The sequence below is a fragment of the Pituophis catenifer genome, unplaced genomic scaffold (genome assembly GCF_029215685.1).
Source record: "Pituophis catenifer annectens isolate HBS135680 unplaced genomic scaffold, rPitCat1.0.hap2 SCAF_1, whole genome shotgun sequence".
NCBI classification, from domain to species: Eukaryota; Metazoa; Chordata; class Lepidosauria; order Squamata; family Colubridae; genus Pituophis; species Pituophis catenifer.
In genome coordinates this window covers 24,465,449-24,478,031 of record NW_027256881.1, presented here as the reverse complement: position 1 = coordinate 24,478,031, position 12,583 = coordinate 24,465,449, and the positions used below count along the sequence as shown (strand labels likewise).

The following is a 12,583-nucleotide window of genomic DNA, read 5'->3' as shown; positions in this document are numbered from 1 at the left end:
TCTTTCCTAATATGCTGCTCCAAAGCAGTGTGTTTGCACAACCTGAAACAGACAAAACTTGAAATATACTGAAACCTGAAACAAAACACAACTATAGCAAAAAGGAGGCATGCCTAAAATTAATTAGAATCAACCCATTTGAACGTAAGTAGAGTGGTACCTTGATATTCAACTGCTTTGAAACTTATGGAATTTGATACTCAATGCATTCTGAGGCGAAACTTTTGTCCTGGTTCTCATTGTGTTTTGGTACTCAACACACAAGCTAGAACTTGTTGGTGTTGGCTGCCTTGTGACTCACTACATTACTCCTTATGGGAAAAATTTGTTTGGTACTTATCATTTTTGGTAATCATTGTGCCTCCCAGAATTAATTAATGCTGAATACCAAGGTACTACTGTACGTGGAATGAACCTGACAAAAGTCCTTGCACAGACAAAACATGGATAACTAACAGAGAAATGATGGTAAATTGTACATATACAGATAGTCCTTGATTTACACCCACAATCAGAATCTCCATTGCTAAGTGAAGTGATTGTTAAATGAGTAGTACCTGATTTTAGGACCTTTTTGCCAAATCACTGCAGTTGTTAAGCAAATCCAGCTTCCCCCATTGACTTTGGTTGTCGGAAACTGGTTGAAAAGGTTGCAAATGATGATCCTGTAACCCTAGATCCGTGATGGCGAACCTATGGCACGCGTGCCGGAAGTGGCACGCAGAGCCATCTCTCCGGGCACGCCAGCCATCTTCCGTTGCTCTTCCGGGTTCCAGTATGCACATGCACACTGGCCAGCTGATCTTCGAGCGTACATGCATGCCAGAAACTGGAAGACCAGGTGACCGGCGCACATGTGCATGCCAGAAACTGGAAAGTGTCAGCTTCCCGGTGTGCGCATGCACCCGGGAACTGCTCTTCCAGTTTCTGGTGCTCCTGTGCATGCGCACTAGGGAGCTGCTCTTCCGGTATCTAGCGCTCCCCCATGTGCATGCGCTCCCGTTTCGGCACTCATGCCAAAAAGGTTCGCCAACACTGCCCTAGATCGTTGCAACCATCATAAATGCATGCCTGTTGCCAAAGGCCCAAATTCTGATCATATCACTGCAGGGATATTGTGGTTGTTGTGAGTGTGAGGACTGGTCATAAGTCACTTTTCTCTGAAACTTTAAGGGACACTGGTGCTCCATCACTGGAGGTTTTTAAGAAGAGACTGGACAGCCACTTATCTGAAATAGTATAGGTTCTTCACCTTGAGCAGGGGGCTGGACTAGAAGACTTCCAAGGTCCCCTCCAGGTCTATTCTATTCAATTTGAAGAGTTGCTAAACAAATGGTTATAAATTGAGGACTATCTGTATAAAGCCTGCATTTTTGCCAAGATTTTAAAAAACGCTCAGATTTTTTTGGGAACCAGGGGTTGAAGGGAGAAGGCAGAATTCCAAGTGTTTCATAGATACATATTTTGTTCACATTCTGAATGTAGGATTGCCACATTAATTTGCAAAACCTTTTAGATAAGAAAACAGTAGTTAGAACTCATTACCACACTGGTCAGTAGTTCCAACTTCTTTCTGCCCAGCCATTCCTCTAGTTCCATATTTTCAATTTACAATAATACAGGTGGTCCTCGACTTACAACAGTTCATTTAGTGACCATTCAAAATTACAGCAGCACTGAAAACAGTGATTTATTATTGTTTTTCACACTTATGACCGTTGCAGCATCCCCATGGCAATGTGATCAAAATTCAGATGCTTGGCAACTGGTTCATATTTATGACAATTAGAGTGTCCCGGGGTCATGTGATCAGCTTTTGCGACCTTCTGACAAGCAAAGTCAGTGGGGAATCCAGATTCACTTAACAATCATGTTACTAACTTAACAAATGCAATGATTCACTTTAACAACTATAGCCAGGAAATTTGTAAAATGGGGCAAAACTCACTTAACAAATGTCTCACTTAGCAACATAAATTTTGGGCTCAACTGTGGTCATAACTCGAGGAGTACCTGTAATTTAAAAATGTGTCTACACATTTAAGCCTTACTTGTTGTCCTATGAGTTTGCATTAGCCCCTCCAGATTCCAGGTTTTTTTCTTCTAATCAGGCATCCAGATACACTACAGTATATATACATGGGTTTTCAATCTCAAAACCTCAGAATAATCTTTGAGTAGGATAAGATATGCCTAAAACCTATCATGTAAGGAAGATTCTCTATAATTTCTGCAAACTGCTTCATCCCTTCAGAAAGTATGAGGACTAGTCTAATCTAGCCTAGTCCAGTTTAACCATCTTTCTGACATGCTATTATTCTGAGACTAACGTTAATACAGGTAGTCCTTGATTTACGACCACAATTGAGCCCAAAAATTATGTTGCTAAGTGAGACATCTCTGCAGTTTTCCTCAAGAGGGGCAACTCAAGTGAGATAGGCAGCAAATAAAGTAAAAAATAAAAATAAATGAAAAAAATAAAAAATTCTGAGGGAGATGGATGGTTAAGAAATATGAAATATAAATAAATAAATGTAATGAATAAATAAATAAAATAAAATGCTTCTTTGCACTTTTTGTGCTATTTTTGGTTGGTCCCAAGAAAACTTCTCAACGCCTTCGGTTGGTTCTTGATAATTTGCATTAAAGAGGATCGTTAATGTATAACTGCTTTCAACTCTTATTATGGGAAATTTGAATACCCATTACAGCAATGAATTATGGGTTAGTAAAAAATTGTCTAGGTCTTCATGTGATTTACGAATATTTTTATGTTCTTTTGAATAACTTTTTAATAATTTATTTGGCTGATTTATTAATTTACTCTGAGGATCCTATTCTCAATGTGGAACAAGTTCATACAATTCTTTAATATCCTTATGATCACACGCTTTATGTTAAGCTAGAAAAATATATCTTTGATTTGTCTCTATTGGATTATTAAGACGGCCATATTTCTTTGGAAGGAATTTAGATGAAGCCAATTAAAGTAAATCTGTTCTGAATGGGAAATCCTGCCTCCACCTGTACTATGAATGGACTTTTTTTTTTTTTCTTAAAGCAGCCTGCAATTATCTAGTTTCAATTTACTTTATTCTTACTTTTTCAGGATAGGAAAGCTGTTCATAAGCCCTCTTGGTAAAAAGAGTCTTTTACATACAGAAATCCTACAGTAAACTCTGGTAGAGCTTATTGCTTAGGAGACCAATGTAGGGTTAGGGTCATTGAATTTCAAGCCCCAATTTCCAATGTCATCTCTTCTTAGGCCAGTGGTGAAATCGAATTTTTTTTACTACCGGTTCTGTGGGCATGGCTTGGTGGGCATGGAAGGGGAAGGATACTGCAAAATCTCCATTCCTACCCTACTCCAGGGGAAGGATACTGCAAACTCTCCATTCCCATCCCACTCTGGGGCCAGCCAGAGGTGGTATTTGCCGGTTCTCCGAATTACTCAAAATTTCCGCTACCGGTTCTCCGAACTGCTCAAAATGTCCGCTACCGGTTCTCCAGAACCTGTCAGAACCTGCTGGATTTCACCTGTCTTAGGCAGATCTGACTCTTATGCATTATTATAAGGATAATAATGTTCTACCAAACTGAGCTGTTATACATAATACCCATGGGAAAAGCAACAACTAGTGCATTATGTATCAGGAAAGTATTAACCAAACTGATGGTTTTGCAATACTATAAAACCTGCCTTGATTACCATAATGCTAACAAAATAAGCTGTGGGAATCAATATACAGGAGAAATAATAATTATTAACTAGCTTAGAAAGTTCTGAAACTGGCACCAGATATTTTAAAGTACATCCCATGTTTTGTAAAGCATGGTCCAAGGAGCTCCGAGGGTCTCCCTAGAGCCTCTCAGGGGTTCACAAAATCAGAATTATTTGCTAGATGTTGAAAATATACCAAAGCAGTAACTTAAATATATAATTGTCTTTTCAATCAACCGCTTTTATAATGGTTGTAAACTGCTTTGGTATTTTTTACAATAAAAAGCAGCATATAAGTCTTAAATAAATTAGCGAACAGTCTGTCATGACAAACCACAAGTACAAACATTGTGCATTATTTCTTGGTTTACTTTTCTTCTCATTTTCCATACATAGTTTCTAGCAGTAGTAAATTCTCCGACACGTGGTTTTGTTTCCCTGATCTGGATAATGCATCACACACATCAGTGACACTATAAAAATAACAATTACCTGCCACAACGCCTTTGCTTACATTGAGCATAATAATAATAATCCTAACTGCAAGACGGCATCGGAATTCCTCTCCCCTATTTTAAAACTCCTCAAAATCCCGAAGAACTTGCACACATTGGTTCTCTCAATGCTGCAGATCAATGAATAAAGTATCCATTGATCCGGCTCTGTAAATTCGTATTCCTACACTCAAAATCGCCATTCACCCAGAGACTTTGGTGAAGTTCACACTGAACTTAACATTGTCAGTGTCTTAACACTTGGAGCTTTTGAATAAATACCCATTCGAAAACCCATTTGCGTATACTCAGTGAAAGTCAATCGTCCACAGCAAAGCTTTTCCTCCATGCCTTGTAGTACATGGAGAAAGCGCCACGGGCGTTTATGTTTTATTAAGCCAACTGCACTTGCAGAAATTAAGTTTTGCACCATAACTGCGGGCGGGCGCAGCACACGCACTGCTAAAGACGTCGTAGGTAAAGACACAGGAAGAGAATCGGACGGGCACGCAGACACCCCTCCCCCCCCAATCACCACTTCTACTCCCTTCGATTACCCACCCAGGCAAGCCCACAGTCTTCTCCAGAGTTCGGAAAAGTGTCTGACTGCTATCCAGAAGGACGCCGCCCAGGTCGAACAAGACTACTAGCGGCCGCTTCCCCTCCATGGCTCTCCGAGGCCGCAGACCAGACGCTCTGAAGCAGTTTACAGGACCGTATTGTACTCTCGCTTAAGGGAGAAAAAAAAATCATAACACAAGCCACGCCCTTCCGCAGGCCACACCTCCCCGCTGTGTAGGAACTCATTGGGCCACGCCCCCGGCGGTTCACAGCGATCTCTTTCAAACCAGAGACGATAGGTCTGGTCTTTCTCGAAAATGTTCTGGGTCCTAGCGCCTCCATTCAATACAAGCGATTTCCTTCTCCCCATGAATTGGATGCCTATAAGCAACGCATGAAACAAAAGTTGGTGCTTATCGGGTCAGTTACCAATCAGTGGTGCTTTGTCTCTGAAATGAAGGTTCCATAAGTATCATTGATTGATTCATGGAGTTGGCCATGAATCTTCTGCTCAGTGGCAAATGTCCACATTACAGTAAAGGGTCTCAACAGATGGCTACCTAACTTTTTCCCTTAGTAGTATGGCAAAGGTTCATTCTCCAACATATACTCTGTTCTACTGTTCTGTATGTTAAGAGTTTTTTGTGTTTTTTTTTAACAATCCTCCTCCTGGAAAATTAAATGTATTGTTTCTTTTTCTACATTCTAGGGCAGGGGTCTCCAACTTTGGCAACTTTAAGCCTGGTGGACTTCAACTCCCAGAATTCCGGAATTCTCCCGGAGAATTCCAAGGTTGGAGACCTCTGTTCTAGGGAGTAGAGCAGGTCTTAATCTTCTTCCCTGTGGTAGCCTTTTGAAGGGTGCTATATCCCTCAATCCAATCTTTTCAAATATTCCTAGTGTCTACAGACTCCATGGAATCTGATTGTTCTTCTCCCTCTTTTCTGAACTTGTTCAACCTGTTCAGAAAAGTCTGGATTTTACTTATTGTTCAGTATTGAACACAACACTCATTGAAATCTGACTACCACATTGTCAATTGAAGCTAAGTCCCCCTGTGATTTTACATCTGTATTCCCGTTGACCTAGGAATAAACTGCATTTGCTTGTTTTGCAGCCACACATATGGCTCACTCACGATCAAATACTCATCCAAGATCTGTTTCACAAGGATTATTACTAAGCTCAGTAACCACGATCTTATATTTCTGGACTTGATTTCTTAAGTGAAGAACTTTGCATTTGTCTTAGTAAAGTTTGATTCGGTGACTTTCAGCCCATTTTTCTAACCTATCAACAAAGTTTTTAATTTTATTTTTATTAGTGGTATTTAGTATTAGCCAGCCTTTTGGTCATTTACAGTTTCCCCCCACTTTCTATCCCAAGGCATTAATAAAAATATTAAAGACTCCAAGAACCAGGAATGGTAGCCCATTCAGTACCACTCATGTTTGTTAGGGAAACACTGATGAATATTAACTTAAATGATATGCAAAGCTAGATACAATATCATAAATTATTCTGACAAATGTTTTGCCAAAAACATATAGCATAAACTATGTATGTCGCATTTCCACCATCTACTGTGGTAGTTTATTCATTAAAAAAAAAACATGGTAAGCTTAATATGGCAATATTTTTTAAAAATCCACTCTGATCTCTGGATAATTACCCAATTATTTTCAATGGTTCAACTTCTGATCTACTCTAGAATCTTCCCAGGTACAAATTTCAGATTTACTGATGTTTAATTCCATCAGTACCACTATATTCATTCACTTGGATTTCTGAATAGATTTAACATATATCGCAAATATTCCTTTATTTCTATTATAACTATTCCCTTTGAACAAATTATGTCCTTCAATGGTTATAGTCCAGTCATCAGAATTCACCAGGTTTCCAATATATTTACTGAATCATATTTTCCTTCTTGTATAAAGGGTTCAGGCTCATCAGCTTTCCATATTCTTACTGTTGCAATATTTTCAGGATCAGACTCAATAAGATTAGTAAGCGTTAAAGGTTTAAATATATTTCCTTTTATTTACAATAGGCATTCTATATTCACTGAATATTCACAGATAGAAGCCAGGAGAAGGGTGAAGGTAGCTCCTTATATATACAATGGGTGGAGCTATATATGGGAGTGGTGAATTACGAATACATTAAGAAGTGAAGAATAAGTTAACCCCTGATACCCCGTTCATATACTATTTACACATTAGAGAATAAGGCATTTACATCTGACAAATCCCCCTCTAAATGCCGATTCGTTATGCAACACCAATTACATTCAGATTCAGGACAATACAAAACATACAACTTAGAAGTTAAATATTTATGCTGCTTAGAAGGTAAAGGCTTTGTCAATATGTCAGCTAATTGTTCTGAAGTATCGCAATGTACTGCTTTAATAAATCCATCCTGAGACAATTGTCTCACATGTTTAAATTTTATATCTATGTGTCTAGATCTTTGTCCAATGGCATCAGATCTAGATATTTCAATGGCTGCTTTATTGTCTTCATGCATAACAAAAGGCAAAGCAGGTTTTTTCCAAACATCTGAAATTAAATCATTAAACCATACAAGGTTATTTGCAGCTTTGGATAAACAAACATATTCCGCTTCTGTCGTTGAAGTGGCCACTAGTTCTTGTTTACCAGTGTACCAGTAAACTGGACAGTCATTTAAGAGAAATATATAACCAGATGTACTTTTTCTACATGAAGTGTCTCCAGCCCAGTCCGCATCTGCGTAACATGTAAGCTTTGGTTCTTTATTATCATTAGGTTCTAACATTAAACAAAAGTCTAGTGTACTTTTCAGATATCTTAAAATTCTTTTAACAGCTTCCCAATGATACATTGTTGGTTTGCTGACATGTCTGGATAATAAATTGAGTGGTAAGGCGATATCTGGTCTTGTCCAATTAGATATATAAAGAAGTGAACCTATGATTGATCTATAAAATGTGTTATCCTTGAATTCGGGGGAAGATTCATCAGTATTTCTTAGAAAATCAGTTTGCATAGGAGTATCACAAGGTTTGGCATTGTTTAAATTGCATTTATTTAAAAGTTCTATGATCTTATCTCTCTGAGTAAGTTTGAATCCCCTTCTGGTCTTATTAATTTGAACACCAAGATATTTGTTTACTTTGCCTAGAGATTTCAACGAGAAATGTTCATTTAGCTTAGTTACAAAAGTTTCTCTTCTCTCTTTATGTTTTCCTATGTATAAAATGTCATCCACATAAATCAATACAAATTCAATGTAATCATTACCCTTTTTGACAAAGAAACAGTTATCAGCAGTGGTAGCGTTGAAATCCATGGTCTTAAGTACTTTTACTAAACAATCATACCATCGTTTACCAGATTGTTTTAACCCGTATAAACTCTTGTTTAACAACCAAATCTCATTTTTGTTTGTGTATTGACTGTGAGGTGCTCTTACGTATATTTCCTTATCTAGTTTTGCGTGTAGATACGCAGTCTGTATGTCATATTGAAATACATCAAGATTGAGTGCTGATGCTACCACTAGAGCTGTTTTGACACTCTCTGTTCTTACTGTGGGGGAATACGTGTCAGTATAGTCCTCCGGATATTTCTGTGCATAACCTTGTGCAACTAGTCTAGCTTTGTATAGAGTATTGCCTCCCTCTAAGTTCTTAATTTTATATATCCACCTGGTACCAATAATTGTTTTATCTTTAGGTGCAATTGCAGGTGTAAATACATTTAATCCTTGTAAACTTTCCATCTCTTTCTTCATCGCTAATTCCCATTTTTCTTTTTCTTCATGAGGGAGTTTTAACACTTCTTCATATGTATTAGGTGTTGTTGGCTCACCATCCATATGCATTATATAATCCTTGTATTTATTTGGCATTTGATTTCTGGTGTTTCTAACAGTTTTTTCAGGTTTACTATCGTTATCATGCAAATATCTTGCTTCCTTTTTTGTTAGTGTGTCTGTCTTTATTTTGTGTTGGCTATTTGTCCAAGTTTTGTTTTTGTTTTTATATTTGTTGATATTTTGCTTTTCTATGGCCCCTTTCTCATGAGATTTTGTATCTTTGTATTTATTTGGAAATATTTCATTAAGATGTAATTTAGACCAGTTGGCTTGTTCATGGAACACAGCTGTTCTGGAGACTATAAATTTGTTATTGTTATCAATGAATCTGTACCCTTTAGTGCCAGTCTCATATCCCATAAATCTGAGTCTTCTGGATACGTTTTCTCCCTTTCTTCTCAACTGCTTAGGTATGTGTACGTCTGCAGTGACTCCAAATATGTGCATGTGTGCTAATTTTGGTTTCCTATTATACATCACTTCATATGGTGTCTTATTTACAATACTGGACCAGGTTCTATTTTGTGTGTAATTTGAATAATGTAAGGCTTCTGACCAGAATTGTTTGCTTAAGCCAGCATCTTCCAATGTGCATCTAATCATGGTTTGTAATGTAGAATTCTTCCTCTCTGCAATCCCGTTCTGGAATGCAGAAAATGGACTAGATGTGTAATGTAACATTCCTTTGTCTTTTAACCATTGGGAGAATTCTTTAGACATGAATTCACATCCCCTATCTGTCATGATTTGTTTTATTTTGATATTATGTTGTGTTTCTATGCGTTTGTAAAATTCTTTAAATTTTTGAAAGGTTTCATCTTTGTGTTTTAATGTATAAACAAACCCATAGCGGCTATAATCGTCTACTATTGTCAGGAAGTAACGTTTTCTATAAGTGATTGATGGAGTTAATGGACCAACTAAGTCCATGTGTACTAAATCAAAAATTTTGTTAGTTGATCTAGTAGATTTTCTTGGCCTGGGACTAGTTTTTAGTTTTGTAGATTTACATACTGAGCATTCTAAATAGTTTTCACAATTTTTTATTTTAACACCTTCTGCGTGTTCAGCCATTTTTTGTACTACAGGAAAACTGGCATGTCCTAACTTCCTATGTAAGATGTGAGCACACTCATCATGAATTGGCTTACCTATTTTTGGTTTTTTTTCATTGTGTGTATCTATGTGATCATGAGATATTTTACATTCATCATTGTCACTGTTGCTAATATTTTCATCATCTACTTCAATACAATCTTCCATATTTGAATCAATGTTATGTAGCCATTTCTCCTTTGTTATCAGATAAGGTAGGCCTCCCTTAATCATCACAGTGCCTATATTTATTTTATTCTTCTCCAAAGTCGCTTTTCCTTTTGAAAAAACAATGTTAATGTCAGAATCTCTACTTAGTTTTATGGCACTTAATATGTTATGAGGTATTTCAGGTATTAGTAATACCCCCTCTATTTTTCCTAGACCAGGCAAGGTTACATTCCCTCTACCTAATACTTGAACCTTTTCTTGGTTAGCTACCTTTATTACAAATTTGTCTTCTGCAAATGAAGACAATATATTTTTGTTATTAGTGGTGTGATTAGTTGCTCCAGAATCAATAAGCCAATTATTGTTCTCATTTTGCTGTATGTTAGTGTTGTCTTGTTTATTTAATCCATTCAGTGAACCAGATTTTCTATCCTTTGAATTATCTCTGCCCCCTCTATTCTCTTTGTAATTTGGTGGGCTTCTATATCTGTGTCTATCTATAGAAGAATGTCTATAGTTGTATTTGTTTCTATATTCTGACCTATGTCTGTCCTTTGAAATTTTGGGACAATCTCTTCTATTGTGTTCCCTGGATCCACAATTGTGACATTTAAATATTTCATTATATCTTTCTTGGAAAGCTACTTTCCTATATGGTTTGTGTTCTGTGTGATTGTTAGAACGATTCCTTCTTGCATTGTCTTCTGCTATCAATTTATTGGATAGACTTTCTATGGATAAGTATCCTAGATTAATTGTGTCTAAATGTGACATAAAATTGTCCCATGATGGATCAAGTGAGTTGATAATAACACTTTTCATTGTTTGGTCTGAAATCACCTCCCCCCTCAAATGCAGCTCAGCTCTTATTTTGTTTAAAGATATTAAATGCTCACTTATGGAAACCCCTGGTTTCACCCTAGATGAAAAGAAATCTTTAGACATCCTTGTGGTGGTAGCTACACTGTCACTGTGAAACAAATTAAACATGCATTGAATAATTTCTGAAACAGTCAGATTTGGCTTAATGCTGTGATACATTGCAGGAGACACACTAGATATTATTAAGAAAAATGCTCTATGGTGTAAACAATCTATTTTTAGAGTCCAAGGTCTTTTTGGGGGACTAGTGATAAAAAACAGTAAGTTTTCCTTCATAAAGACAACCTGGAGCTGTTGATACCATTCTTGCAAATTAATGCCATCAACCCTTAGCTTTGGGAAGTCACTGGGTAAATTTCCGATATTATTGGGTCCATTACTTACAACCTGAGGTAGTCCGTGGTCTCGTAAATGGAGAAAATTGCAAAACGGCGTGGGGATGCTCGCAACGAGCCTGCACGGTCTTCTCGCTAGTTCATGTCTTCCCAGATCGTCTGCGTAGTTTTGCGCATGCGCGTTGTCCATTTCTTCTTTGGAGTCGTCGTGGAAGGTTCTCCTCATTGCGGCTCGCTCGTTCTGCTCCTCCTCAGACGAATCGGTCTCTGGTTCGATTTTGGGAGTCTTAACGACGGCGGCTGCTCTTCCTCTTCTTTTGAGGGCGTTGGTGCTTGCTTCGGTCTGTGGCGTAGGGCGGTATCGGCAGGGCTCTCTGGGTTCGGGCGTCGGCGCTCTCGTAGTTAGGATGGGAGCGGGCAGGTCTTGAGGCATTGGCTTGCTCGCTCGCTTCTTCGTTAGCTTTTTAGTAATTTTTAGTTTTGGCCCAAATGCAGCAAAAAGCGTTTTCATTGCTGATTTTATTTGGTAGTTTGTTGAATCATCTTCACTTTCTGATTCTGATTCTTCTGAGGTGTTTGAATCTTCTTTTTTATTTTCGCTGTCTGATAATGCTTTTCGCGCCAGAAATTTTGAATTGAGCTTTTTGATTGGCTCTGCTTCGCTCACCTTGGAGGCCTGTTGAAACCAAGATGGCTGCCATTCAAAATTTCGCGCGGGATCACCGTTTTTCTTCTTCGCAATGACTTTCTCTGCAGTCATATCACTCACTATTTTTGGGTCTTTAGACTTCTCATTAGTGATGTTTTTCTCTCTCGCTGCTCCGCTGTTCTTCAGCATGTCTTGGAGGTTCGCGATGAGGCTTTCATCATTCTTCTGGCTCTTTAATAGTTTTAATATCTCTGACCTGAGTTCGTTATTCTCTATTTCGATTTCCTCCTGGTCATCATTTTCATCTATTATTTCTTCGTCTTCAGTGGTGTATTCTTCGGATTCTCTCGAAATTGCGTTTGTGGATTCGTTGATTATTTCTTGTTCTGTTTCCATTTCTTTGCTGTAGGCCCTGGTGTTGGGCCTATCTTTCTTAGACATTTTTAAGTTTTTATTGAGTCAATTAACCATCCTCTGCTACCAGCTTGTTGCAATATTTTCAGGATCAGACTCAATAAGATTAGTAAGCGTTAAAGGTTTAAATATATTTCCTTTTATTTACAATAGGCATTCTATATTCACTGAATATTCACAGATAGAAGCCAGGAGAAGGGTGAAGGTAGCTCCTTATATATACAATGGGTGGAGCTATATATGGGAGTGGTGAATTACGAATACATTAAGAAGTGAAGAATAAGTTAACCCCTGATACCCCGTTCATATACTATTTACACATTAGAGAATAAGGCATTTACATCTGACACTTACCATTAGTGTTTAGACATAAAGGTCTTGAAGCCAATGTTAT

The 12,583-nt window shown here is 37.8% G+C and overlaps 1 protein-coding gene across 1 annotated transcript in view; it reads right to left on the bottom strand.

Annotated features, from left to right (window-relative positions):
- The window catches only part of EPHX2 (epoxide hydrolase 2), a 63,338-nt gene extending 58,417 nt beyond the window's left edge, over positions 1 to 4,921 (bottom strand). The window contains exon 1 of the mRNA XM_070932189.1: positions 4,777 to 4,921. Coding sequence (XP_070788290.1) covers positions 4,777 to 4,883 — 107 coding nt within the window. The 5' untranslated portion in view covers positions 4,884 to 4,921. The remainder of the gene's footprint in view (positions 1 to 4,776) is intronic.
- Positions 4,922 to 12,583: the final 7,662 nt, after the last annotated feature.